This window comes from Dendropsophus ebraccatus, chromosome 7 (assembly GCF_027789765.1).
Source record: "Dendropsophus ebraccatus isolate aDenEbr1 chromosome 7, aDenEbr1.pat, whole genome shotgun sequence".
NCBI classification, from domain to species: domain Eukaryota; kingdom Metazoa; phylum Chordata; class Amphibia; order Anura; family Hylidae; genus Dendropsophus; species Dendropsophus ebraccatus.
Genome location: NC_091460.1, coordinates 33,161,099 through 33,189,021, shown reverse-complemented (window position 1 = coordinate 33,189,021; position 27,923 = coordinate 33,161,099). Strand labels below are relative to the sequence as shown.

General features: G+C 44.4%; 1 protein-coding gene across 1 annotated transcript in view; it reads right to left on the bottom strand.

The window, feature by feature from the left end:
- Positions 1 to 1,024: 1,024 nt before the first annotated feature.
- POLR1A (RNA polymerase I subunit A) overlaps positions 1,025 to 27,923 on the bottom strand; it is a 46,540-nt gene continuing 19,641 nt past the window's right edge. Inside the window, exons 23-34 of the mRNA XM_069977249.1 lie at positions 24,450 to 24,671; positions 24,042 to 24,256; positions 19,781 to 19,948; positions 19,253 to 19,388; positions 14,933 to 15,090; positions 14,439 to 14,565; positions 12,133 to 12,240; positions 11,481 to 11,756; positions 8,300 to 8,500; positions 6,647 to 6,764; positions 5,870 to 6,034; positions 1,025 to 1,425 (exon numbers count right to left, since the gene is read on the bottom strand). Coding sequence (XP_069833350.1) covers positions 1,325 to 1,425; positions 5,870 to 6,034; positions 6,647 to 6,764; positions 8,300 to 8,500; positions 11,481 to 11,756; positions 12,133 to 12,240; positions 14,439 to 14,565; positions 14,933 to 15,090; positions 19,253 to 19,388; positions 19,781 to 19,948; positions 24,042 to 24,256; positions 24,450 to 24,671 — 1,995 coding nt within the window. The 3' untranslated portion in view covers positions 1,025 to 1,324. The remainder of the gene's footprint in view (positions 1,426 to 5,869; positions 6,035 to 6,646; positions 6,765 to 8,299; positions 8,501 to 11,480; positions 11,757 to 12,132; positions 12,241 to 14,438; positions 14,566 to 14,932; positions 15,091 to 19,252; positions 19,389 to 19,780; positions 19,949 to 24,041; positions 24,257 to 24,449; positions 24,672 to 27,923) is intronic.

Here is a 27,923-nt window from a genome sequence, read left to right as displayed (position 1 = left end):
GCTGAGGTGTATTATGAGGTTCTGAAGCAGCTGGGATGTATATTAAGATGTTCTGCAGCAGCTGAGGTGTACTATGAGGTTCTGCAGCAACTGAGGTGTGTATTATGAGGTTCTGCAGCAGTTGAGGTGTACTAGGATGTTCGGCAGCAGCTGAGGTGTACTAGGATGTTCTGCAGCAGCTGAGTTGTATTATGAGGTTCTGCAGCAGCTGAGTTGTATTATGAGGTTCTGCAGCAGCTGAGGTGTATTATGATGTTCTACAGCAGCTGAGTTGTATTATGAGGTTCTGCAGCAGCTGAGGTGTGTATTATGAGGTTCTGCAACAGCTGAGGTGTATTATGAAATTCTGAAGCAGCTGGAATGTATATTATGTTCTGCAGCAGCTGAGGTGTAATTATGAGGTTCTGGAGCAGCTGGGATGTATATTATGATGTTCTGCAGCAGCTGAGGTGTATTATGAGGTTCTGCAGCAGCTGAGGTATTATAAGGTTCTACAGCAGCTGAGGTGTATTATGAGGTTCTGGAGCAGCTGAGGTATTATAAGGTTCTACAGCAGCTGAGGTGTATTATGAGGTTCTGGAGCAGCTGAGCTGTAATTATGAGGTTATGGAGCAGCTGGGATGTATATTATGATGTTCTGCAGCAGCTGAGGTGTGTATTACTGGTGCAGTCATGAAATGAATGGGAAGCAATATCTGCATTTTCCAGAGCGCAGGGGCTGGACTCCCACGCACAGCTAATACTTCTCACAGCTATAGGATTCAGTTTAGTCACATCTCGGTCAAACATCAGCAGAAATGTCGTCGCTGCCCTCAGGGTTGGCTACAACATATAAGCTAAGGCAATAGCCATTGTATCCATTGTAACAAACCCTCAGGTGTGAATAGCGTTTAAGCCGCTTAATGTAAATGTAGAAGCCGAGATCCTGAACACATTGAGTAACTGAGAAGTAATGTATATAACTTTCTCAGCTTCGCTTTTCACATTACAGCAGCTGACCCCCAACACGAACGTGACGACGCGATTTGCACAATATACTTTATTACAAAGCTATACTTCTCCATTTTACATCTGTAAACATTTACACACAATGGTTACACGCGGTGGACGTCTCCGCTGAATGCGGCAGCAATACGGATGACGCCAGGCGGAAGCTGTTAAAGTTCACTGTGCTCCCCTGCTGTATCCAGCTGCTAGATGATCCGTCCGGGGCGACACGACAGCTGTTTATATCCTGGCAGCGCTCAGCGGCCACAGTGTACGGCACTGTCTCCCACATTAACCATCTGGCTCCCAGCAGAGCCCAACACTTAGTCCTTGAGGTTTATTTCATTGGCTGCTTGAGGTCAAACAATCCAGTTCCTCCTTTCACAACTTTCCCAACCACGATACAGGCAGATGGCGACTGGAGAGTGTCCTTCGCACCTGGTGAGACACAAGGATCAATGTATTAGAGGCAATAACTAGAAGAATATATATTATCTACATTCCCCACATAGCTCCTGCTACAGGTGAAAAGTTAAAGGGGTTGTTCACCCAAATTTTTGTTCTTTCAAATCAACTGGTGTTAGGGTGCGTTTACACAGAGAGTTTTATTTGACAGATTATTAAAGCCAAAGCAAGTAATGGATTTGAAAAGTGGAGAAATCTCAGTCTTTCCTTTATGATTTGTTCTCTGTTTATAGTCTGTTCCTGGCTTTGGCTTCAAAGATCTGTCAGATAAACCTGTGTGTAAACGCACCATTAGAAAGTGCCAGAGATTTGTAATTTACTTCAATTAAAAAAAATCTCAAGTACTTATCAGCTGCTGTATGTCCTACAGGAAGTGGTGTATTCTTTCCAGTCTGACACAGTGCTCTCTGCTGCCACCTCTGTCTGCTTCAGGAGCTATCCAGAGCAGGAGCAAATCCCTACAGAAAACTTCTCCTGCTCTGCAGACTGGAATTAATACCACTTCTTGCAGGAAGACTTCAGATTTTTTTAATTAAAGTAAATTACAGACTTGGCACAACCACTTTAAGACAACCCCCTAGGCAGAACATGTGTCTAGCTTCTGGTGATTTATTGCCATCAGTTTATGGAAAAGCTGGGTGGCTAGCAATTTTGGCTATAACAGCTCCCACATAGGCCTTCACCACCCCTGATTACAGATGATAATACAGACATACACAATATACTTATGGATCATTCTCTAAGCTGATTTTACCATTCTGGAATCTGGGAAAGCTGGGTGGCATTGGGAGCTCTACAGATCGCCACCCAGTTTTGTGGCTTTTTATGCAGTATAATAGTATGATCAGCTTGACACAAAGGAAGAATCAGAGATTGGGGGGGCAGGAAGGAAGAGGAAATGGAGGCCTAACCCAGAGAATCCATAGAAGGCACATGTCTGTCATATGATGTCCACAAAATAAGTTATTGCCCAGAGGCGTCTGAGGGGAAACAGCGGGTACAGGAACCCAGACTGGAAACAGGACGGACCGGACAGTTATTACAAGTTCTGTTCAGGCGTCTATAGGAAAGTTGGTTCAGTCACTGTTACAGCAGATACCTGGCTTTCCTAGGCCCCTGAATGACTAACCCTACTACTATTACGTGCTATTCAGCGGGCTTATAAAGTCAGGTGACAAACACAACTGGAGTCACCAGCCATTCCAGAATTACACACAGAATCTGCTGAATTGGTTCCTATTACAGGGTAGGACCCACCATGCCAGAAGGGACTTATGAGTGAACACTGGATTGTTTTATGCTTCCATTATGCGTTGGTGGTCAGACGCTCCATTGACTTTAACTAAATGTAACTTTTTGTCATTGGTGGACACTACTAGTGGTCAGACCATTAGGATAGGGGATAACTATTGTAAACGTGTCACTTGCTAGGACTGTAAGAGAATGTAAATGGAGACTATGCCATGCACAACAAAATGGGATCTACTCTAAATACATTTTCCCAGAGGGTCCCTTTAAGGACCAGATATTGTTAATGTTAGCTCTGCAGCTCTTAACCCAGGGGTAGGGAAACTGTTGCAAAACTACAACTCCCATCATGCCTGGACAGCCGAAGCTAAGCTGTTCTTATATCTTATATATCCAGCACATACAGACATTCACAGCACATACACGCTCTGCCTAAGGAGAAAGACGAAATAGGAGACACTCCTGTTATGTCACGCGAGACACCCAGTCACCGGTGATCACGTGACACTGCAGCGGCTATATACAATGTCACACACTTATGCCAGGAATGTATAGCGGCTCACATCCATCAACATCAGATGACATCATCGGTCACATAGTGTTTACCTGCTAACATCATAAATATGTCACCTTATCTTGCTTGGAGACAAGGCAACAAATCGATATTCAGCACCATGTTTACAGACGGATGACGGCTGTCAGGGCATGATGGGAGTTGTAGCCAAATGACAGGCCCATGACTATGCTTACTAATAAAATCCAGAATGTGGCGGCAGGAGGATGCAGTGACCGGAGTTATAACGCTCCAATAACCAGATATTATTTCATTACTACAACCACAAGGTCACGCTAAGCATCCATCATAGCCAGCCTTATCCGGGGAACACAATGTCCTGTACTCAGTGGCCGCAGCATTGTCTTATGTTTCCTTGAAAGACAAGCAAGACAAATTAAACACGTAACATGGAGACTATTTCTGGGCTATGACCCACTGACTTGGCACACACGATAAGCATAAGCCGGTGATGGGTTCTGGGTGTCCAAGGCCGGATGGGGTCCGATCCCATAGGGCTACTATAGGGCTGATAGCCGAATATGTGATTGCTGAGTATGATAGGAAGGTGTCAGATCACACAGGGCATCAAAGCTGCTGTACACGAGGACACAGATCCCTACAAAAACCTATGTAAGCATCAGAACTGGACCACAGAGCAAAGGAAGAAAGTGGCCAGAAGCATGTGTGAGATGGCACCAGAATGCACTATGGCAGGGGTAGGGAACCTTGGCCCTCCAGCTGTTCTAAAACTACCCATGCATGATGGGAGTTGTAGTTTTAGAACAGCTGGAGAGTCAAGGTTCCCTACCCCTGCACTATTGGAAGAAACATTGCGGAAACAGTTGGTTCTGCTTGGAAATCTTGGTACATGTCATGAAGTCTCATGATGTCAGAGCCCAACTCCCTAGTCATTATACAGACCAAGCCCCCCTCCTCTTCATGGCAGCGGGACCCCCTGATGGCAGTGGCCTCTTTCAGCAGGATAGCGTCCCAGCCACTCTGCAAAAATAGTTCAGAAATGAGGAACACTACAAAAGTTTAAGATGCTGACTTGACCTCTAATCCTTAGATCTCACTCCATCAATCAAATGCAGAATGAGTTCATCCATAGGGACTGCACCTGAAACCTTATAGAACATAAAGGATCGCCTGGTAATGTCTTGGTGCCAGAACACATTCAGAGAACTTGTGGAGCCCCAGGCTCTATGGCATGAAGTGGTATTAATGTTATGGCAGTGTTAATACTGCTAACATGGTGTCATCAGCCATATTAGTCCCTGTCTACAATCAGTCTCACAGTCTTAAAGTGTCGCTGTCCTGAAATTTATTTTTGCAGAAATCAATAGTCCAGGCGATTTTAAGAAACTTTGTAATTGGGTTTATTAGGCAAATATGCCATTATCTGCATGTAAAAAGCCTTTTCCCAGCCCCCTCCCCCACCTCTCCTTTCTGTCATCCACTCCTCAGAATCAGGAAATCTCAATCAGTCTGTTCTATGAAGAGGGGAGGGGGGAAAAGAGACAGAGGAGAAATGTCAACAGCAGAAAACAGAGAACAAAGGATTCCTTAGCAGGGGAGCATTCAGAGGCTATTCAGAGGTCACAGAGGTCAGTGGTGACTGCAGAGGACAGAGGGTAATGTAGCTTTTAATTAACTCTTTTCACTCTCTCCATAGGAGAACAATGAAGAGAGGGGGGAAGAGATTCAAACTGCCTTTTCATGATAAAAAATTAATTTTTCGGCTAATCAACCCATTTACAAAGTTTTTAAAAATCGCCTGGACTATTGATTTCTGCCCAAAAAAAATTTCACGACAGTGACACTTAAGTCTTCTTGTGTACAAGGGGCCACATCATAGGAAGCCATTAAATCTGTGGTGTTAATCACACAATATAGCGACTCCATGGTTGGATGCAGACACACGACTTCAGTGCTTTTCTTATATCACTTCCATTGTAAGTCAGACTTGTACTGGGCTGGTGCCCGGTTTCTATTAAGGTGCACTCAGCAAGTGTCACAAATGACAATAATCTTAGGGTGTGGTGCAGTGTGCCAACAACACACAGATGTAGCAGAGCTGAAGATGTTTATGAAAGGGAATAATTCACCGGGACAGATCCTTTTCTCTGCAGTGATCCGGTAGACTATGCTGGGTTTCACAGGGAATCCCACCTTCTACACTACCATAATGATGACCCCCTATAACATGTGCTCACTACCATCTACTGATCCCTGCTCGCAGACCAGCAAATGACACATGGTAAATTCTGGTATCATCTGGTATTTGCCCAGACCTCCTTGTATTACCAGGAAATCACACAATTACTACAAAAGCTGGCACATGACTAAGATGGCAAGCTGCCGGTGGGTGAGAGAGGATTTGGAGAAATTCACTGAATTCCATAGAACATATTATAAGCCGTTGGTAAATAAGGTTAAGTGGGTGCGGAGAGAGATCAATGCATGATGAGACTTGTAGTATATATCATCTTCATATGAGGAGAATGGGCAGCTCATAAAGGACATGTGCTACTAGAATGGAGCTTCCTGTGGCACACAGGCGCACCTATATCCGTCTGGGCCTCCCTCACTGTCCTGCCCTTTCGTACTTACCAGTCACTGTAGCGTCCTTTAGAAACTTGTAGCTGGTCTCAAAGGTCATTTGCTGGAAAGGAGAAGAGCTGGACGCCATCCCGTAGCGGTTGAGAGGCCGATAAACGCCCTCAAAGCACATGTAGTCAGCTACCAGGGAGAGGTGTCGGGGGTCCACCTCAATACCTATAGAAACCAAGGACATAGGTATATAAGGGACTACTGCCAGGAAAACAATCTATTAAGTTATGGAAAACTCTTATTTATTTATTTTTTTAAGGCCATTTCTTATTTTGTACATAGCTCCTGAGCTGATCTATGTGTCACCATGGTAACAGACTACAAAGAGTGTAGTCTGATCCTGCCATAATACTCCAACTAACCCTGCAAATGTGTTACCATTGAAGGGGTTATCCAGCGTTAGAAAAACATGGGCACTTTCTTCCAGAGACAACACGACTGTTGCCTCCAGTTTGAATGTAGGTTTGACCTCAATTGCAAACCACACATGAACTGGAGACAATACTGGAGCTGTCTCTGTAAGACACTGGCCCTGTTTTTCTAACACTGAATAACCCCTTTAAGAGGACACACAAGTGGGCTTACGACTGCCGGCTCAGACTACACCGACTGTGTTTGTAGTCTGTTACCATGGAGATGTTAAGGTTTATATAGGAGCTGTGGACACCAAACTGCAGCAGATTTTTAATCAAAACAACTCGATAAAGGCCCTTCTCATCCACCTATTACTTCTAGTCATAAAATATTCCATTGGTTCTAATTATTCTTCCCTCTTACCATATACAGCAAACACGTCCTTTATTTCCTTCTGCACCACCCTGACTGCGGCCTCTATGCCGTACGTGTTGGCCATTGCGTGGATATCATTTGTATACAGGCGCTTCAGGTTCAGGATCTGCAAAGAGAAGAGAAGATTATTGGGAATGATGGATCATCTGCATGATTGCCATGGTGAAGAGGGCACAACCCTTCTGGTGGCTCTGACACACTAAACACACTAGATTTAGGGTATAGGAGTGTGGTCCTACTCATTGACTGACAGCCTTTCCTGTATCAATGTGCATAGGGACAGCCATCAATCACTGAATACTCACAGAGAGAAATCCACTGCAATCCGTTATGTGTAAAGGCACCCTTAAAGGAATAGTAATACCTAAAACTAATAAAGTGTATTATACCCAGCGCAGTCTGAGGGTGGTGAACGACTACCCCCCTTCCTAGGGTTCTTTTAGTGTCACTCAGGCACTGCCCACTAGGTGTACCCATTTTGCCTGGAGTGCTCCTTTAAACTGATGAATGGCACCTAATGCTGCATCTTTTCACAGCAGATAAAACAGCAAACCACATTATAGTATTATATCCTGAATAGAAGGTTCCCTCTCTCGTCCTAGCTGCTTTATCACATACATTTCTCATACAATGGATTTTGGGTCCTTGGAAACATATCTCAGCAGAAGAAAATCCATGAGAAGCATCAAGTACTATTGAGCCATGTCTGCGGGCGCTGCTGGAGAGATGACAACTGGGTATCAATGAATAACTGCGGAAAATGGCCAAACGTCAGCGGCTGAACAATGGCGCCATTCAGACCTCAGGAAATCTATTGTTCTTCTTAGGAGAAAATTGCCAGGTCTTATTCTTCCCTGCAATGATTGCAATATTTTATTTCCACAGCCAGAGGTGATGTGTAGAGCCAGGGCCCAATATATGGTAAGAAGGACAAGACAGAGCCTTCACCTTCCCCATAGCATCTTTTCTTAGAACACTGTATTGTGCAGTTCCTCTCTTACCTCTCCTGGAAATATACCAAGAGGAACGTTTATTCCATGTATTTATATGGAGTGAACTGGTGCCCTATAGTTTAGCCAATTTGTAAACTACTTCTTTAAAAATCTTAAGCCTTCCAGTAGGTATCAGCTGCTGTATGTCCTGCAGGAAGTGGTGTATTCTTTTCAGTCTGACACAGTGCTCTCTGCTGCCACCTCTGTCCATGTCAGGAACTGTCCAGAACAGTAACAAATCCCCATAAAACCTCTCCTGCTCTAAACAGTTCTTGTCATGGACAGAGGTGGCAGCAGAGAGCACTGTGTCAGACTGGAAAGAATACACCCCTCCCTGCAGGACATACAGAAGCTGATTAGTACTGGAAGACCTGAGTTTTTTTTAAATAGAAGTAATGTTTCTGACAACTGCTGAGTTGAGTTTTTTTCCCCTATGGCTGCTGAAGGTAGCCAAAAGCTGGACGTGGCTATCTTTGCCAGACCCATATGGTGAAGTGTACATGGTGACTGCCGTTGTATTCCAGCCAGAGACTTAGCGTCCCAGTACTGAAGCTCTTAGAGGCCGACCTCCCTTTATGCATACACTTATCCTCCATACTGCAGACAGAAGATACATGGTAATGCCCCATCACTATCCAGCCTTACTTACATCTGCATATCTAAACATCTCCTGGAGATTGATGCCCTCTGTATTCAGCATGGTCTCCTTCTCTCCGTTCGAGTTTGTGGTTTCGTTGAGCAGACAGCGTGTTATTCCTTTGGTCTCGTGAATAACAATGTTATGCGCCAGGGTGGTGATAAGAGAAGACAAATCAAAGTGAACCTTCATGAGCGGCAGCTTCAGCGTGATCTGCGGAAGAAAAGGAAGAGGCAGCATATTACACCACAATGAAGAAAGAATAACAATAATAACATATACTGCTGATAAATGGGTAATAAAGGAGCTGTCTTATCGAGGATAACCCCTTGCAGAATGCAGGCCTGACAGTGATCAGCTGATCCTTGGAGGTCCTGCACCAAGAAAACAAGATTTCTCCTAAAACAAATTGACACAGTGTTTACTTATGGGGTTAGGACTTCTAGGCAGGACAGTGGGGGGAGGCTCCTGCTGCAGCAACATGACTCCCAAGCAAAGGATGGTCAGATGTAAGGTCTGTAAGCAAGGAGGATGGAAGACTCCAGGAAAAGGAACCTTATTGTATTATGCTAGATGAGAGACAGAATATAAACTACTAGTGAAAAACTGAAGATAAACTGGTGGTGACTGATATCTGCTATAGAATAGAAGCCCATTGAATCAGGGAATTGCGTCACTACTATCCAGCCAGACAGGACACACCTGAGCAAATGTATGAAGAAACCAATCTTTTTCCCAGGGACATACTGATCAAACCAATACCCACAAATGGATGGCATAAGCACATACATGTGTAGATATAGCCAAGAGTGTGAATATATTAAGCCATGAGCATTATATTCTCACATCTACGACATGTTCTCTATGGAAGTGAATGAGAACTTAGGCTTATGTGCAGGGGCAGCAAGCATGTATGTATGTATGTATGTATGTATGTATGTATGTATGTATGCCTGCCTAGTACAGGGCTCTCAGATGAGAACTGCATACACTTGTTTCCAGACTAGGCAATGCTCTGTGAGCTCAATACAGCAGAAGCTGCAAGTATCCTGCTGCTAGATTGCTAGAATGCAGGCTTTTTAGCTCATAGAGCATTGTCTAGACCAGGGATGGGGAACTTTTGGCCCTAGAGCTGATGCAAAACTACAATTCCCATCATGTACGGGCAGGAGGACTAGGCATGTACAGGTGTGATGTCACTCAATGTAAACACAAATGACTAAGCTTATTATGGTATTACTACAAAACCCCTGTAAGGTGTGACCAGGTGGATGGGTGGCTTCTATGACACCAATCTTTATCTAAAGGCTGACATGTAAGAGATGGATATGCCAAAACACCATGTCACACTACAACTCCAATGAGTCACGGCAACTGCAGCACCGCTCCCTTAGTCCTGTCATCACTTCATGGTCTTCATCCCTCCATTAGTATTTTACAGCTCCAGGAATGTCCCTCATACACGCGACACAGGGCTGAATGGCATTTATTGCTGGAATAGCAGACATAGGATTCCATTGCCTGGCTTCTCAGGTTACCACCACCGCTGCTGCTGTGCCAGCCACCTGGCCTGCACAAGATACACTGACTATAAAGGAGCGGAGACAGGTGAGCAGGAGTCCTCAGGTGAACCCGACTCTGCAGGTTCATGATCTGCACCATCACTGCACTGGAGAACCCACACGGTAAGGGCCCTATTCCACCGGACGATTATCGTTTGCATAATCGTTAACGATTAACCATCTCAAACGACCGCTATTGCGAAAGACCTGAAAACGTTCACTCATTTCCATGGAACGATAATCGTTACTTACGATCGTAATTGCGATTGTTTTTTCTTCGTTATTTCTTCCCTATTGCGTTCGTATCTATTGCGAACGACCGCACAATGTCTTATTCAATTAGAACGATTTGCGAAAGTTTTGCAAACGAGCAACGATAAAAATAGGTCCAGGTCTTATAAAGCGATCATCGATTTCTCGTTCGGTCGTTAATCGTTAACTGCATTTCAACTGAACGATTATCGTTTAGATTCGAACAATTTAACGATAATCTGAACGATAATCGTCGGGTGGAATAGGGCCCTAACACTTTAGAAAGGGCAGCGTACATGTGCAGGCTGCTCAATAGGAATCACAGCAGCCTTGTTCTCGGACAGCTAAGGTTTTTAGAAATGGCGTTCTCACCTATGACCTATGGATAGACTATGAGACACTAAGGATACCTGGGGGACACAGTCAGAGGTTAGGCGGGGAAAGGATCAGAAGCAATGTGAGAAAAAAAAAATTCTGAAAGAGTAGTAGATGCTTGGGACAATCTTGCAGCAGATGTGGTTGGTAAATCTGCAATAACAGAATGTAAACATAGATCTATCGTAAGATAATAAGAAGGGGAATACTAAAAGGGCAGACTAGATGGACCTGTGGAACTTTTTCTGCCCACAATCTTCTATGTTTCTATGTATAAGATAGTAATCCCATCTTATGCAATCTCTGTGGGCATGAGGGCCTAGTCACCAGTCTCTACAGAAATTCATGTAGAGATGGCTTCACTTGTGCCCAACTCCTTTCACTTAAAGAGTCTGTCTGGGTAATCTTAAACTTTGGCATACTTACCCCCCACCCACTTCGGGCAGTGTTCCCTTTCTGTTGGTTTCCCCTCCTCACTCAGCTCTGTGATTGGCTGCTTTGGAAATGGGATGTCAGCAGAAGATGTCAGAGCGAGAAAGCAACTGGGACCACAGCAGGAGCGGGGGAAGGGAAGGCAAGTATGTCTCGTTTATTGTTTTATGTCAGGGGGGAGGTAGTAGGCATGGTTTAAAGGGGTTGTCCAACCAGAACCCCTTTTTCATAATACACATAATACAATATTTATTTTTTACCCATCCCCTCCCTGGGCATTGTGGAAAAAGGGGTCCTGGCTGGACAACCCCTTTAAGTTTTCCCAGAAACGTCTTTAAACTCATGGACCTCCCGCCACGAAATAATCCGCAAATACGGACAGCTTGTTCTAGCAATCCATGAGGGTCTGAACACCAGGACCCCAAGAGTATCTCTGCCATATGAAAAAAAGGGGGGACGTCACACAACAGGACTGAAAGCTACATTCTTTTGACCATCTTTTGTTCTGTATGTAATTCCATACAGTTATCAACCACTTTTAAAAATGATGTACAAGTCCTGATATATCTTACCTCACACCACAAGCTGTTCTCTAAATCATAAGAATAGTCATCTATGCTGGAATTGAGGCTCAAGACGCCATTTATCCGGTTCTCTGCCAACACATGCTTTGTTAGGTTCGGTTGGTTACTCTTCTTTTTGGAGGATGGTAAAGCTGAGGACCTGGGATCCTCCTCCATTGAGTCGTTGCTGCTCTCCTCATCCTCTCCCTCTTTCTTGGCAGGATGGTTCTCCTCCTCCTCCTGCTCTTCATTCTCTGGCGCCTCCTCTTCACTTTCATAATCGACCTATAAAGAAATTACCAAGATACAGGTATGTACTAACAGAAACATACTAAACCAAAATAAACTGCAAACCCTATACGATTACAGCTCCTTTAACACCGTATAGAAGCCGAGGAGCATTATGCATCTCCAATACTATATAAGCTTTTACTATTGCAGAACTAGGGGGGTAAAGGTATAGCAACAAGATAATCCTATGGGATCAGGTATCTGAGCAGAGATACGGAGCAAAAGACAAAAGGAATGGTAGGGACCAAACATTTCCAGGCGGAATAACAGAGGGACAGCACAAAGTTCTAAGAAAAGATGTTCCAGTACTGATCACCAACACAACAGACATGAAAAGAGGTCGATGGTGAGAAGATGTCAGACACGTTACCTCCTCTTCCTGCCTTTCCTTCAGTCTTGCATCCGTAGCGTCGGCATCGCCCTCTTCAGCTTCCGCATCTACAATGTCTTGTTCTCCAGGCTCCTCTTCTTGGCTCTCCTAATAAAGCACACAAGGATGTGCTCTCCATTACTGTGCAATGTCTCATGTGCTCTCTTACTGTGTACTGACTGACAACTGATCAAGGAGACATATGGGCTCCTCAGAATATGGGATGGTCTATACATTTACCTTGAACAAAAATTTGTAAGCTTTTTTTTTTTTTTTTAATTGAATGAAGGCGCTGTGTGGCCCTTCCACAATGTATAGATGTATGGAGGATATTATCTTATATTGTTATTGCACTTAGGCCCTCGGTTCAAAGGTGAAATCCCCTGTATGGAAGTAGACCAGAGAGCCCCTAGGCAGTGGTGTACATAGAAAAGAGGACGACCCCATATTAAAAAGGTCAAAATAGGCCTAAATCATGGTGTCAGGGTTTTGCTGCCCATAACAACAACAGGGAGTTTTCTCCTCCACATATCACCCCTTTCTTGGAAACATCTCAAGTATGGCTGAGCCCCCCCCCCTCTCTCTTCCAGACCCCAAAAGAGCCACCTGGTCCCCATCTTTGCCATGTACACCATATAAATACACACACAGTAAGAGTAAGGGTAGCTTCACACGGGCGGGCTCGCAGCGAGATTCTCGCTGCGAGCCCGGCAGGTCCTGTCAGTTCCCATAAACTACATACTTGCTGCGGACCGCAGCGAGTATGTAATTGTACCGCGCTTAACCCCTTCTACTCCCGCCGGCTCCCCCGCTGTAAGCAGCATACATTACCTGTCCTTGCTGCACGGGTCCGGCGTCCTGCTCTCCCGTCCGGCCAATCAGTGGCTGCGGCTGGGCAACACACTAATTGGCCGGACAGGAGAGCAGGGCGCCGGACCCGTGCAGCAAGGACAGGTAATGTATGCTGCTTACAGCGGGGGAGCCGGCGGGAGTAGAAGGGGTTAAGCGCGGTACAATTACATACTCGCTGCGGTCCGCAGCAAGTATGTAGTTTATGGAAACTGACAGGACCTGCCGGGCTCGCAGCGAGAATCTCGCTGCGAGCCCGCCCGTGTGAATATACCCTAAGAGTAACTTGGTTTAAGAGCTCACAGTTTTTCAAAATTGTGACTTGGTTTAAGAGCATTGCTTTGGTATAAGAGCTCCCTGTACTGGGTGAGAGTGGAGGAGGGGCATGGTCTGCATAGCAGGGTCTACAGTTCTGTACTCTGACCCAGGAAGTCTCCCCCACCTTCCAAATCATAGCAGATCCACTTCAGGCTGGGGCTTACATCAGGGGACAGGACTGTGGAGGTAATCTCTCCATAGCTGTAACCCTCTCTCCCCGGACAGAGTGCTGCATGTATGTGCCCACATCTGCCCTGCTCATTCCTTCATGCTCCCTGCAGTCTCTGTCAGTCCCTGTGTTTCCCATCCTCTCCATTACTGTACAGTAACTTCACATATTATAATATCACATATTCTGCTGTTTCTGAATGTTTGTTTCATCTGTTTTATGTTATTCAGAATAATAAATCATTATTTTTGGGGCGTGAAAGCAATTGTCTGTATCATTTCTTATGGGAAAATTTGCTTTGGTTTAAGAGTGGATTTGGATTACAAGTCATGGAACGAATTATGCTCGTAATCCAAGGCACCACAGTTTATATGTGTGTGTGTATATACATATATATATATATATGTGTGTGTGTGTGTGTGTGTGTTTTGTCAAAAGCATAAAAATTGTCACAGCAATGAAAGGGTTAATACTGTCATGTACTGTGATCTTTATTTAGTGCAGAGCATGACAAGAGTGGCTGACCACAGGTATATGGCATTGTTATATGAATCCCGTAACGAGACTGTGAAAACCAAAACCACATGCTAGTAATCTGTTATCACTACTGTCAGTGCGGACATGCCGGAGGCTGTGGCTGCCACTTCCTCCATGGCCGCTTATCTCTTCATATCAGTTCAATAAGATGTGAAGGTCAATGAAATCGGACATTATTGTATCAGGGCAGCTGTAGATAGGAGGCTCATAGCCTACAAAGGTTTATCTAAGGGTGCGTTTACACTGAAAGATTATCTGCCAAAGATTTGAAGCCAAAGCCAGGAATGGATTAGAACAAAGGAGAAATCTCAGGCTTTCCTTTATGACCTGTTCTCTGTTTATAGTCTGTTTCTGGCTTTGGCTTCACATCTTTGGCAGCTAATCTGTCAGATAATCTTTCTGTGTAAATGAATCATGCTCATTTGTTACTCACCTGGGTAGCCGCGGCTTCCCCGCCTCCATCATCATCTTTCTGAGAGGCCTTTCTGCTGGACACATCTGTATAAGAGGAAAGTTTTGCGCCTTTCCTTCTGATGGAATCTACCATAATCCGGAAGAACCTGCAGATATTATCAGAAGGAACATGTGCCAATCATATCCTTCACCCTCTATTGGGAACAGCAGCCATAGAGTAGAAGCAGATGAACAATCTGAAGGTGGCCTATAGATCTGTACCCTACAACCTATTGCAAAACTACAACTCCCAATATTGCTGAGTAGACTAAGTAAGATGACTACTGGGGTTACAGGATCTAAGACTCTCCAATAGGGCAAAACTGGCCCCATGCTAGAGCATAAAACCTCCATTTACAGCTATACCATCCATTGTTCATGTACTGTTTCAGAGAAGCTAAGATGGTACATAGGACTTTGATGACCGAACAAATGTGAAGCTGTATCTGAAACGTAGTAGTCAGCCATACGCACCTGTTCTCCATGAAGTGCAGAATATCCTCAGGTCTCAGGCACTTCTCCTGCTGGTAATATTCATGGGGCAGGAAGTGGAATTTTATTTTGTAGAGCTGACATTTCTGGGATTTCCCTTCAATGAGGAAGGTTTCCGTTACATCCAGCTTGTGCATCACCTACAACAGGGAAAGCAGCTCTATGTTACTATTGTCCCGCCATGTATAAACTTCTCGCTGATATGGGATCTCTTCTGATATGTTGCAGAGTGTGTAATTCCCCTCCAGTCTTCTACAGGCAGCCATGTGCTCCTCTCCTTATATACACTCATACATACATTACATGCTTTGGGATCTCCCAGCAGCAATCCCTAACACTGGGAGAAGAAAGGATCCAACACAACCAGCAGCAGAGTGCTGTCCCATCCTTGTTCCATCCAACAGAACAGCCAGCTATGTGAAGGGGTTACACAGTGCCACAGCCAATAATAGCACGCATTTGTAAGTTATGCCTACTTGGATTCATATACAGGGTCAAAAAGCTCAGGACAGAAAGTTGCTTTGAGTTCAGCTCCAGCTCTGTGCTCAGCACCATGGACAACACAATGAACACATCAAACAGCTGCGTGTCACAGGGAACGTTTCTAGTCATTCTGGCATTCTTTTAATGTTTTGAGACTGAAAATGATCTCCTATCCACAGGAGTGAAGATAACTAACTGCTTGGTGGGGGTTCAACCACTGGCATCTCCCAATGATCACAAGAAGGGAGGCCCCTTGTTCCCTAAGCGAATGGAGCAGCAATAATCTATGGTCCGTCGGATATTCTGTGGATACAGCTTTTTCTGAATGCAAACATAATGGCGGCATCTTGTAGGGGACAAGTAAGAGAACAAGGGGGTCCAACCTCTGCACCCCTGGCAATTTCCATATTGATCCACAGCTCCTTCGTTTGGTAAGGGACATGACCGGCAGCTCTATTCATTCTCTATAGAACCGCTGGAAAGAGCAGAGTGCTGTACTTGGCTCTCTCCAGTGGCTCCATAGATAATGAATGGAGCACTCGGGTCCATAGAGAATGAACAGAGACGCGGGTTACATGCCGTACCCATGGCTCTATTCAAAACAAAGGAGCTGGGGGCAGATATGTAGATCTACAGGGGTCACAGAGGTCAGACACCAGTCCCCCTCCCCCTTATCTCTTATATTACCCCTATCCTGTGGCTTGGCGACAAGTTAGTTTCAAGTTGGAATACCCCTTTAAATTGTGATATCCGGTGTAGCCCTAGCCTTACACTTCTGCTCATGCATTAATATAGACCACCAAGGAATCATATACAAACCCACGCTTCTACTTTATCACCAAGGCATTATTAAATGGGTACTGTCACTTTAAAAAAAAATATTTTTGCCATGTCCTAGAGACATTTCCAAAGTAATGATTTTTCAGGGTCTGGGTGTTCTGACCCCCCAATCATTAGAGCTAGGAGAAGCGCTCGGCTAATGCTTCACTCCCTGGCTGGCCGCCTTTTCTACCTTGCTGCAGGATTTCCATTTTAAGTCTATGGAGACATCAGACACAGAAAAAAACTATGATAAAAGTTTCTGCGTTCTGGTCTCTCTCATTTTGGCTAAAAATACTATATATGAACCAAAACCTCAACGTGAGTTTTAAAGTCAGACAAATACAGAACTTAAGAGGGCGTCTCTGTAACCACAACCTTATATTTTCTGCTCACATCCCTAAACAGACATCTAATAGAAGAATTGGTTTCTGGTTAATAAGGAAAACTGGGGGAAATGACTAAAGAAACGACCAAGAAACTTGGTGGACGCTTCCATTGTTTTCTACGACACCTGTGTCCCTTTAAGTGATCTCCTCCGCGGTCCAGCGGCTCTATTCAGTAATGTAATTTATTATGTGGTTTATATGACTAATAAAAGCTTCCGTCCCTCTCAGGAGCTGCAGCCAGAGGCCGCACGTGGTGTAAGGGCGGGTTCACACTACAGAATTCTCGCGGACAATGTCCGCTGTCCGCCCGCACATCTAGGCGCATTTCCGCCGGCCCCATAGACACCATTCTATAGGCCTGCGTATTCCGCTATACGCTGAAAGAAGTGTCATGTCACTTCTTTTAGCGGATCGCAGAATACGCCGGCCCATAGAATGGTGTCTATGGAGCCGGCGGAAAAGCGCCTAGATGTGCGGGCGGACAGCTGACGGAATTCCGCGGACATTGTCCGCGAGAATTCCGTAGTGTGAACCCGCCCTAACAGAGCCAGAGATCTTGTCTTTTTACAAGAGAATAAACAGCATTATAGATAATTTACTGTGTCGGCCGAGAAATTATTTCAAATTTCGGTGTTTGTATTAGGCTGGGTTCACATTGCGTTATTGCAGTCTATTTTTCATCCGTTTTATGCAAAAAAAAACAAACAAAAAAAACAAACAAAAAAAACGGATTGAAAAACAGATAAAAAAGTGGACGCATTTGCGTGCAATTCGTTTTGATCCGTTTTTCTATTGACTTCAGTTATAAAGAATGGATCAAAATGCATCTTTTTTTTTAGCATTCACAAAAACAGGGTCGGCCATGTTTTTGTGTATGCTTAAAAAGACGGATGTGTTTTAAACCTTTTTTTTTTTTTAAGAATGGAAGTCAATGGAAAAACGGATCAAAACGGATAGACACAAATGCATCCACTTTTTTAAAAAACAGATTGCAAAAACGCAGTGTGAACCCAGCCTAACCATACAACAAATTATTTGTAACCAGAAGCACTAAGACGTCGATTATATATAGGGCTGAGTAAAAGGATAGGCAGGACTGCTGAAATTACCGACAGAAACAATCTGCATGGTTGTGTTGCATGGGCGTACTGAAGGAATAGGGGGCCACAAAAAACACATATTACATGTTCACACAAACACATGTTCAGGAACCACAGCAGATTAATGGCGCAGATTCCAAGCAAATCAAATCTGCTGCGAATCCTGTGAATGCACCCTAAAAGGGATTATCCAGGCTTAGAAAAACACGGCCGCTTTCTTCCAGAAACAGGCCCTGTCCTCGTTTTGGCTGCGGGTTTTGCACCGCAGTTGTATTGAAGTGAATGGAGCTGAATTGTAATACCACAAACAACCTGAGGACAGGAGTGGCGCTGTTTCCGAAAGTAGCTGTGTTTCTCTAATCATTAACCATTTTAGAAAGCCATCAGCAGCTTTGCACTTCAAAGCTTATACCCACCACTGAATACTTAAGCACATGGGCTACATCCACATGTGCAGTACTGAGCCAGGTCTCTCTTTGAACTGAGGGCAGGGGAATGAAGCTCCTATTGACTTTAATGGGAACCTCAGAGTGTATTAGTGTGGAAAGAAGTGACAATGGTATAATGTAATTTAACAAACACGAGATACTGAAGGAGTAGACTTTCTCCAAACAGTATGGATGGGTATCACTTCCTTCTGGAGGAGATTCTGGCTTGGCTACTTATTTCCAGTTGGGTCTTAAAGTGACTCTGTACCCAAAATCTGCCCACCCCAAACCACTTGTACCTTCGGATAGCTGCTTTTATCCCAAGATCTGTCCTGGGGTCCATTTAGTAGGTGATGCAGTTATTGTCCTGAAAAACAACTTTTAAACTTGCAGCCCTGTGTCAAATTGGCAAGGCCTAGAGTGTCTGTGCATTAGACTTGCACCGCTTCTCCGTCCCTCCTCCCCACCCTCCTCATCATTAGGAATGCCCCAGGCAGGTATTCTATTCATCACCTGACTGAACACTGCATGTGTTGGATCGTTAGGCACCTGTGCAGTGTTCAGTCAGGTAATGAATAGAAAAAAAACTGCCTGGGGGCGTTCCTAGTGGTGAAGAGGGCGGGGAGTAGGGACGGAGAGGCGGTGCAAGCTTGGCCACAGATACTCTAGGCCATGCCAATTTGACACAGGGCTGCAAGTTTAAAAGTTGTCTTTTAGGACAATAACTGCATCACCTGCCGAATGGCAGATCTTGGATTAATAGCAGCTATCTGAAGGTCCAAGCGGTTAGGAGGGGGCAGATTGTGGGTACAGAGTCGCTTTAAGGCTCTTTAAAGGGTCATAGTAAAGCAAGCCCTCTGCCCGCTCAAGCAGGGGTGGGGAACCTTTGGCCCTCCAGCTAAAGCTTTGGCTGTCCAGGCATGATGGGAATTGTAGTTTTGCAACAGCTGGAGGGTGGAAGGTTCCCCATTCCTGTACTAGAGGAAGGCTACTTTGCATAGTATCTAGCTAGTGACATTAGCCACCCATTATGTGAGCACCAATTCACTGCAGCCTGGCACAAATAACCAAGCGTTTTCTTACCTCAGCCAAACACACACGAGTCAGCTGTTTTTTCAGCTTTTTAACTCTCTTTATAGCTTTCTTCGTGGGGAGGACGGGCACGCTCATCATGGGAGTTTTAATATTGGAGCTACCGATCAGCAAGATCTCTCTTAGTCTGTGGGGGAAAAAAGTGAGTTCATAAACATATAGATATCATAGTAAGGAGGTATCACCTACACTATAAGCAGAGAGCCACTAACCGCGATACACACTGGTCTTTTGTAATACTGCATATACACACTATGGCGGCCATTGCAAGGAAAAAACGGCCGACTAGGGCTCTGTTCACAACACTGTCATGGATTCCCTTACAATGGTGGTGTGGTCTTATAGAATAATAGACTGTACCTGAAAGACCCCACTGACTTGCAATAGGAAGTGTCAGGTTTAGTGGTGGTGCCTGGATAGCGCTGCATGCTGCAGACAGAACTACTGAATTAAGTCTGTAAATATGCTCAGGGTCCTACCTGTCCTGTCCATCAGATTCCAGGGAGTATCATCACTTACCTGGGAATACCTAGCGTGACATTCATCTCTCCTCTGCCGGCAAAGTGGAAGGTATTCAGTGTCATCTGGGTGGAGGGTTCACCAATGCTCTGAGCCGCAAGAAGGCCCACCGCATCCCCGGGTTCACACAGGGCTCTCTGCCACTTCAGCTGCAGCAAAGTCCTTAATCTGGATCCAAAATAAGAAAATAATATCTGACACTTATTACATGCAACACAACTATATGGGCGGCACCCCTGGGTGTAAGGTCGCTACATACTGCACAGGCCATAGATAGGGTTTTTCCTCCTGTGGGGACCCACCAAGTATCAAGACACACTGTCCTATATACAGATAGGAAATCTCACATACAAAACAGTATATAGATATCTGCACCCATATTGCTGCAAAGCAACTTCCCAAGGAAGACCCTTTTAATTTCCCATTAAGTTATTTAAAGGGAATCTGTCAGCTGCAATTCCCATGCCAAACTGCTGACACTGTTAGATGCTATTACATCAGGGAGACACATAGTACCTTTCATATATCTGTCAGTGCTTCCACAATCTGGAAAATGCTTTATTAAATATTAAGAGTCAAAGAGACTTTCTCCTCAAGTGCAGCAAGTTGTACCACCACCTAAGGGTATGTCCACACTGAGGAAAATCCCGCCTACCTCAGTGTCACACAGTGTCTCTATGGGATGGCTCACACGCCTCCACTCCCGCAGCTGTTCTGCTCAAAGAATTGATATGCCCATTTTGCTCAGTGTGAATGGTCACTAAGGGTCCTATTAGATGAAGTGGTTTTTAACGATAAACAATCGCAAACGAGATTGTTTATTGTAAACCTGAAACCATTCACCATATTACACAGATCGATAGTCATTAGTTACAATAGTTACTACCATCGTTTACCCCATCTGATCCCAGCAAATGAAGGAACGATGTGGAATTACAATGAACGATTAGTGAACGAATATGGAATTACAGCGTACGATTTTGGCGTCAGCACCAAATTAACGATTTCTCGTTGGTCGATTGATCGTTGCCTGCATTTACACAAAACGACAATAGGCTTAAATTGAAACAATAATGATAAGTCCCCTCATAATCATCCTGTGTAATAGGGCCCTTACTCCCCCTTCCCATACCTGACCCTGCCTGGGACTCAGCTTCCAGGTGTAAATCGCACAGGGAGGGAGGGGGAGAGAGGAGGCATTTCAGCCTGCAGCAGATCAGGAGCTCGGGAAAGCCTCTCCGACTCCTTATACCAGAGAATAAACATTTCTATGCATCCTGGAAGCACGGCTGGATATTCGGAAAGTACCATGCGTATCCTAGTCCCAACAGCTATCTAACAGCGTCAGCAGTTTGAAATATAAAATACAGGTGACAGATTTCCTTTAGGCGTAGCGTCACACGTGTAGGATGCGCAGCAGATTCGACTACATAACTGAACACAGAATCAAATCTGCTGCAGAACTGCTGCGGATCCTGTAAGTGTGAACGCACCCTAAGGGTACAAACACACTGGGCTTATCTATAGTGGATTTCTCGCAAATTTGCAGTGAGACCCGCTGCGGATGCCTGCCCTGTACACTCTATGGGCAGACAAGCTCGCAGCAGGATGGACATCCCGCTGCGAGTTTGTCAGGAGCCCGCCCTGTTAACCGCTGGCTGCCGGAGCGTATAAATCACCTGGTCCCGCTCCGGCTTGCTTCGGGGGTTCCCGGCACGTCCCACTTGGCCAATCGGTGCGCTGCGCTGTGAAGACGGCGAGAAATCCGCTGCGGATAAGTCCAGTGTTTGTACCCTTAAGTTTTTAAAGCCTAAATACTCCTTTAAAGAACCGTAGTTTGCAGAGGAAGTGATCATAGAAATAAGGACATAAATGGGGATTTGCTAACAAGGAAATTACTCATTATATTTCTATATTTTACACATCTGAAACACCATAGTTCCTATTTTACACAGAACATACATTATTTTACCTCAGGAAAACCCAAGATTATTTTTCCACAGTAACCACATGTGGTAGACTTGTGCTTTAACTGTGTAGAAGATGCAAATCCTAAAGAACTGCTGATGATTCACAGAAAGTACACTATGTGCAGTTCTCCACATCATCCACAAGCTTAGATGCTGCACATGTGATATATACCTGTATAACACTTGTCTGTCGTCTTTCTGTTCTACAATTGCTTCATTTCACTGGTGGAAAGTGTCACCTGGGCGGGGCTTCATGACAGTTGGGCACTCTCCCCAGCCAGGAGATGGGGCCCAACTGCCATAAAGCATTGCCTGGGTAACACTGTCCACCGATGAAATGAAGCAAAAGCAACGGGGGTGACAATATCACTTAAGGGTGCATTCACACGTACAGGATCTGCAGCAGATTTGATGGCGCAGATTTGAAGCTGCAGATTTAAAGCAAATCAATTCTGGGCCATCAAATCTGCTGCAGATCCTGTACGTGTGAACGCACCCTTAAAGTGACACTCTTTGTTCCTGACTTACCTATTAACTTGATCAATATAACTTATACATATGCATACCTATTGTACATGTATACTAATATACAGTGGTACCTTGGTTTTTAGAGTAACTTGGTTTAAGAGCGTTTTGGTTTAAGAGCTCACAGTTTTTCAAAATTGTGACTTGGTTTAAGAGCATTGCTTTGGTTTAAGAGCTCCCTGTACTGGGTGGGAGCGCAAGTGGGGGAGGGGCATGGTCTGCATAGCGGGGTCTACAGCATTGTACTCTGACCCAGGATGTCTCCCTCACCTTCCAAATCATAGCAGATCCACTTCAGGCTGGGGCTTACATCAGGGGACAGGACTTTAGGGGTAATCTCTTTATAGCTGTAACCCTCTCTCCCCGGACAGAGAGCGCTGCATGTATGTGCCCACATCTGCCCTGCTCATTCCTTCATGCTCCCTGCAGTCTCTGTCCGCCCTTGTGTTTCCCATCCTCTCCATTACTGTACAGTAATTTATAATATCACATATTCTGCTGTTTCTGAATGTTTGTTTTATCTGTTTTACATGTTATTCAGAATAATAAATCATTATTTTGGGGGTGTGGAACCAATTGTCTGCATTTCTATGATTTCTTATGGGAAAATTTGCTTTGGTTTAAGAGTGGATTTGGATTACAAGCACGGCCCCGGAACGAATTATGCTCGTAATCCAAGGCACCACTGTACTATCATTACCTATGTTCATTTGATTTATACACCGCAGATTTGTAAACTGTTTATTTTTCTTTGACATGTAAAAATTATTTTAAAAATTTCTAAAAGAAACTTTTTGAAACGTTAAAGTGACACTCTAAATCAGTAAAAAGCGCCACTCTTTCTTACTGGGTCTTCCGTTTCACAGATAGCATTAGGCACCTTACGTGCAATCCTATCAACCGTGACCAACCAAAACACACTGAGAGAAGCTGCCCTCATCTCAGAAGCAGCTCAGTGCTGAGTGTAACCCTTTGTTTTCATTGCTGCTGCTGTTTATTTCCTTTCTGCTTATGGCAGTGCATCAGTAACCCCTTCCTCCCCCATATGCATCCACGTTTTGGTGTATTCATCTACAAACAATGCTTAATAATGCTCAATCTGTCCCAACATATATTTTATGCATTTAACAATGCCTGCTAACCCTTGGAAACATTCATTTATTATTTCCCCCACCCACCGTGTGCCAATTACCCTTATCTAGGCATTGGGGTGGTCTTTATCTATAAACTGGCCACGGCTGTTAGGAAGGAATGGTCTGTAATTGTGCCTCTCTGGCCGCGATCACACGGCAGCTGCCTCCGCCCTCTTCCCAGCCACTCAGACTCTGACAGCCCGAGTGCTGGGAACATAATTGCAAGGCCTGGTGTGACTACATACTGCTGCAGCTCCGCCCTTATGCCTATTGCTGGACACCAGAACTGAGCAATAAAGATGGATTTTTTGAAACTGCAGGGAGGTGATTAGTTCTCTTTAATTTGGCTTACATTTTGCCACATTTGAGCTCTTATGTGAAGCCACACCTACTTTTTGTTAAGTTCCGCCCATTTGTCACAAATTGTGCAAAACATTTTTTTTGTCTAGTTAGTTAAAGAAAATCTGATGAAGAACAGACTTTGTACCAAAATTCTGGCACACAAACTTTTAATCATTCTTCCAGTGTGTATTATGATATGACCCATTATGGATGCGACAACAAATTATCTCCAGTTTGACCTGGACTAAATTCTACCACCACACACACAAAGGGCCCCTTACTGTCCATTACCTGTCAGCAGGCACCTTGGACGGCTCGTAGCTGGAGCTGCTCCGTGTCTCCTGTTGCCACATGTACTGATCGACTTTGTCTTGAAATTTTTCAGACACAGATCCAAAATAAATATCAGGACGGAGGACTGCGAAGCAGGGGTCAGGCAGGCGAGCTGATCGTCTTATATATTTGTTCTGCACCTTTGGGTCTAGAGAACACCAACTCTCTACTAGCTACAAAAATAAAATAAGTAATAAAAATAAATAAAAAAAATATAAAAAAATTATATATACAGAGGAAAACCGCCCTACTTCTCTAAACCAGAACAAGCACTATATAGCAGCATTTTTTATATTAGCTTATATACAGGTTATACAACGCACATATAATCATCCATAGATAACAAAAACAAAAAAAGCCTCTCACCAGACTAGAGGCCTCTTCCCTTCCATTTAAAATCTTTATTTCAGGGTATTTCTCTTTTAAAGATGCCATCTTCTTTTGGGAGTATAACAGGAGGGGTCCACGCCTGTAGCAAGGAGCAGTGTTCTTGGCTCTCCACTTCCGGATAGACTGGAAGTAACGGCTGGCCTGCTCACAATCCATTTTACTTAAGACTTCATCCAAACATTTAGATTTCTTTATCACCTATAGAGAGGGAGGATGGTTTATTAGAGTAAAGCAAATCAAGTGTGTAACCTGGAAGAATCAGGCTGTTCCGTAATATAGTGAAGCTTGGAGTGGGGCTCTTTCCTGCAGCCGGCTGTCAGCTGCACATCCTCCATTACACAGGGAGATGTGTGGGTGACGGCCAATGATTTATAATCAGGTCAGAAGGATACAATCAGCTGACAAGCAAACGACTGATTTCTATTACACAGTATGATATTACCCTGTTAGGCTGATAATCGCTCTGTAATAGGGCACTAGGATAGATTTCACAAAAAGTAAATAAATATACTACATTACAATAAATGATATGGATGTACACAGTGACCCACAAGAAGAATAGTGAGTGCAGCTCTGGAGTATAAGGGTGGGTTCACACTGAGGAATTCTCGCGGATAAATTCCGCGGAACTCAGCCCGTGCCATAGACATCATTCTATGCACGGGCGGATTCCGCCGAAAGAATTGACAAGTCAGTTCTTTCGGTGGAATGCGGAATCAGCCGGCCCATAGAATGGTGTCTATGGAGGCGGCGGAAAGGCGCGCAGCCGTGCATGCATACAGCCGACGGAATTCCGCGAAATTTATCCGTGAGAATTCCTCAGTGTGAACCCCTCCTAATACGGGATGTAACTCAGGATCAGTACAAGATAAGTAATGTATGTACACAGTGACATCACCAACAGAATAGTGAGTGCAGCTCTGGAGTATAATACAGGATGTAACTCAGGATCAGTAATGTAACGTATGTACACAGAGACTCCACCGGCAGAATATCGACTGCAGCTCTGGAGTATAATACAGGATGTAACTCAGTATCAGTACAGGATAAGTAATGTATGTACAAAGTGACACCACAAGCAGAATAGTGAGAGCAGCTCTGGAGTATAATACAGGATGTAACTCAGGATCAGTAATGTAACGTATGTATACAGAGACTCCAGGACAGGATAAGTAATGTATGTACAAAGTGACCCCACCAGCAGAATAGTGAGAGCAGCTCTGGAGTATAATACAGGAAGTAACTCAGGATCAGTACAGGATAAGTATTGTATGTACACAGTGACTCCACCAGAAGAAAGTGAGTATAGCTCTATGTACATACATTACTTACTGATCCTAACTTACATCCTGCACTACACTCCAGAGCTGTACTCATTATTCGGTCAGTTTTTGAAACATTACGTCACCCCTTTATCAGACCCATCAGTAACAGCTTAGCTCAACTCTTATAACACTGCAGAAGAAGCGTACATTTGGTAAAACTTCAGCGTTCTGGTTGCATTTTAAAAAAAAATTCCATTAAAACCTGTAATTTTACACAGAATAGCGTCAGGTTTTTTTTCTATTCTTTCTTTTTTTAATCAGATAATTTTTATTCAGGTTTTCCAAACATACAAATTATAGACAGACATTCAGAAAAGTAATACAGTGAAACTCCAGAAATTACGGTCATATTTTTTTTTTCTATTCTACATGTAAGGCCAGTTATATAATGCCATTAGAAGCTAGACTGCTTGCTGATGGTTTCCAGGTAGCGACAGGTCAATAATGTGACCAGTTACTCCCCAGTATGAATACTGTCAGGGCAATGCTCTGACACAGCCAACATGTGACTCCTATAATGTGATAACTATACGTCACTCACAGGAACACATTGGTGTCATGGCACAGGTACACCCGGTCTCCTGGTTATATCCCCCCAGGATGGATCATTCAATGACACCAAAGGTTATGGGGCTTAAAGACTTCCTGCTTGGATAACACAGAGCCTACAACAAACATCATAAATTCCACTTACAAAGATTATTTTATGATCTTGTCATGTGAGCTCCCTGTCCGTATCACTAGAGACCATATGGTATCTTGTATATGTTATATGCTGCTTTATCATTCAAAGGTCAATAGCAACCAAAGGATAATAGTAAAGCAGCACTAACATATGTCTCCTGTCATGAGATCTGATTTTTTTTAATGGGTCACAGGTTCCAACGTGTGTGTCTGATACATGAAGCTTTGGGGATACCAAATGAGGAGAAAAACACAGGTGCCAGCAACATATAGAGGTAGGGTATACCAATATAATACAAGGCTCTCTCTACTATACTGCTTCCTCTCTCACAGGTGTGTCTACAGGTGGCGAGGTGGTGGTGTTACAAGGTACAGGGCAGCCAGGTGTGTCTAGTGGTGGTGGTGTTACAGTGTACAGGGCAGGTGTGTCTAGTGGTGGTGGTGCTACAGTGTACAGGGCAGGTGTGTCTAGTGGTGGTGGTACAGTGTACAGGGCAGGTGTGTCTAGTGGTGGTGGTGCTACAGTGTACAGGGCAGGTGTGTCTAGTGGTGGTGGTGCTACAGTGTACAGGGCAGGTGTGTGTAGTGGTGGTGATACAATGTGGGCAGGTGTGTCTAGTGGTGGTCGTGTTACAGTGTATAGGACAGGTGTGTCTAGTGGTGGTGGTGTTACAGTGTACAGGGAAGGTGTGTCTAGTCTATACAGAGATGCCCTACACTGTGTGAATGGTACAGGGACATACTACATGTATAACATCAGTAATCCAGTCATTGTGCCTCTGCATGAGCAGCACAGTCGCCTAATATTTTCATGGAGGACAATGCTCCAACTCACAGCATCATTAGGGAACGATTGCTGGAGAACAGGGGACCTCACAAATAATGGCTGCTGGAGACCGGGGGAGCTCACAAATAATGGCTGCTGGAGACCAGGGGACCTCAAACGGAGTGACTGCTGGAGACCGGGGGACCTCACATAAAGCAGCTGCAATTTTTCCAAACCTGAATCCTGTAGAAAACCGATCGGATCAGGCTTGTAACTCAGTACCCCAGAACCTAGATGACTTGAGGGACGCCCCTTCAAGAAGAGTGGGATGCCATGCCCCAGCAGACAATAAGGTTACTTGCGATTGGCAGAAGACGTTATTGAGCTGTGATTGATGCTCAAGGGTGCATGACAAGTTATAGAGACAGTGACATGATGCTGGAGTATACCCATCACTGGTGTCTTTTGTTTCATAAACTGTGTGAGATAAGGAAATCCCCATTGCTGCTTCTACTTAACGCCTCATGATATAACACTGTGGTGTGAACGTTTTCCATAAAATTCACCCACAAGCCAAATATCCCTTACTTTTTGTGAGTAGTGTACATCAATCTGCTCTGAAACATGATCCCGATAGATTAGGTCACATTTTTATGATATCTGAACCATAAACCT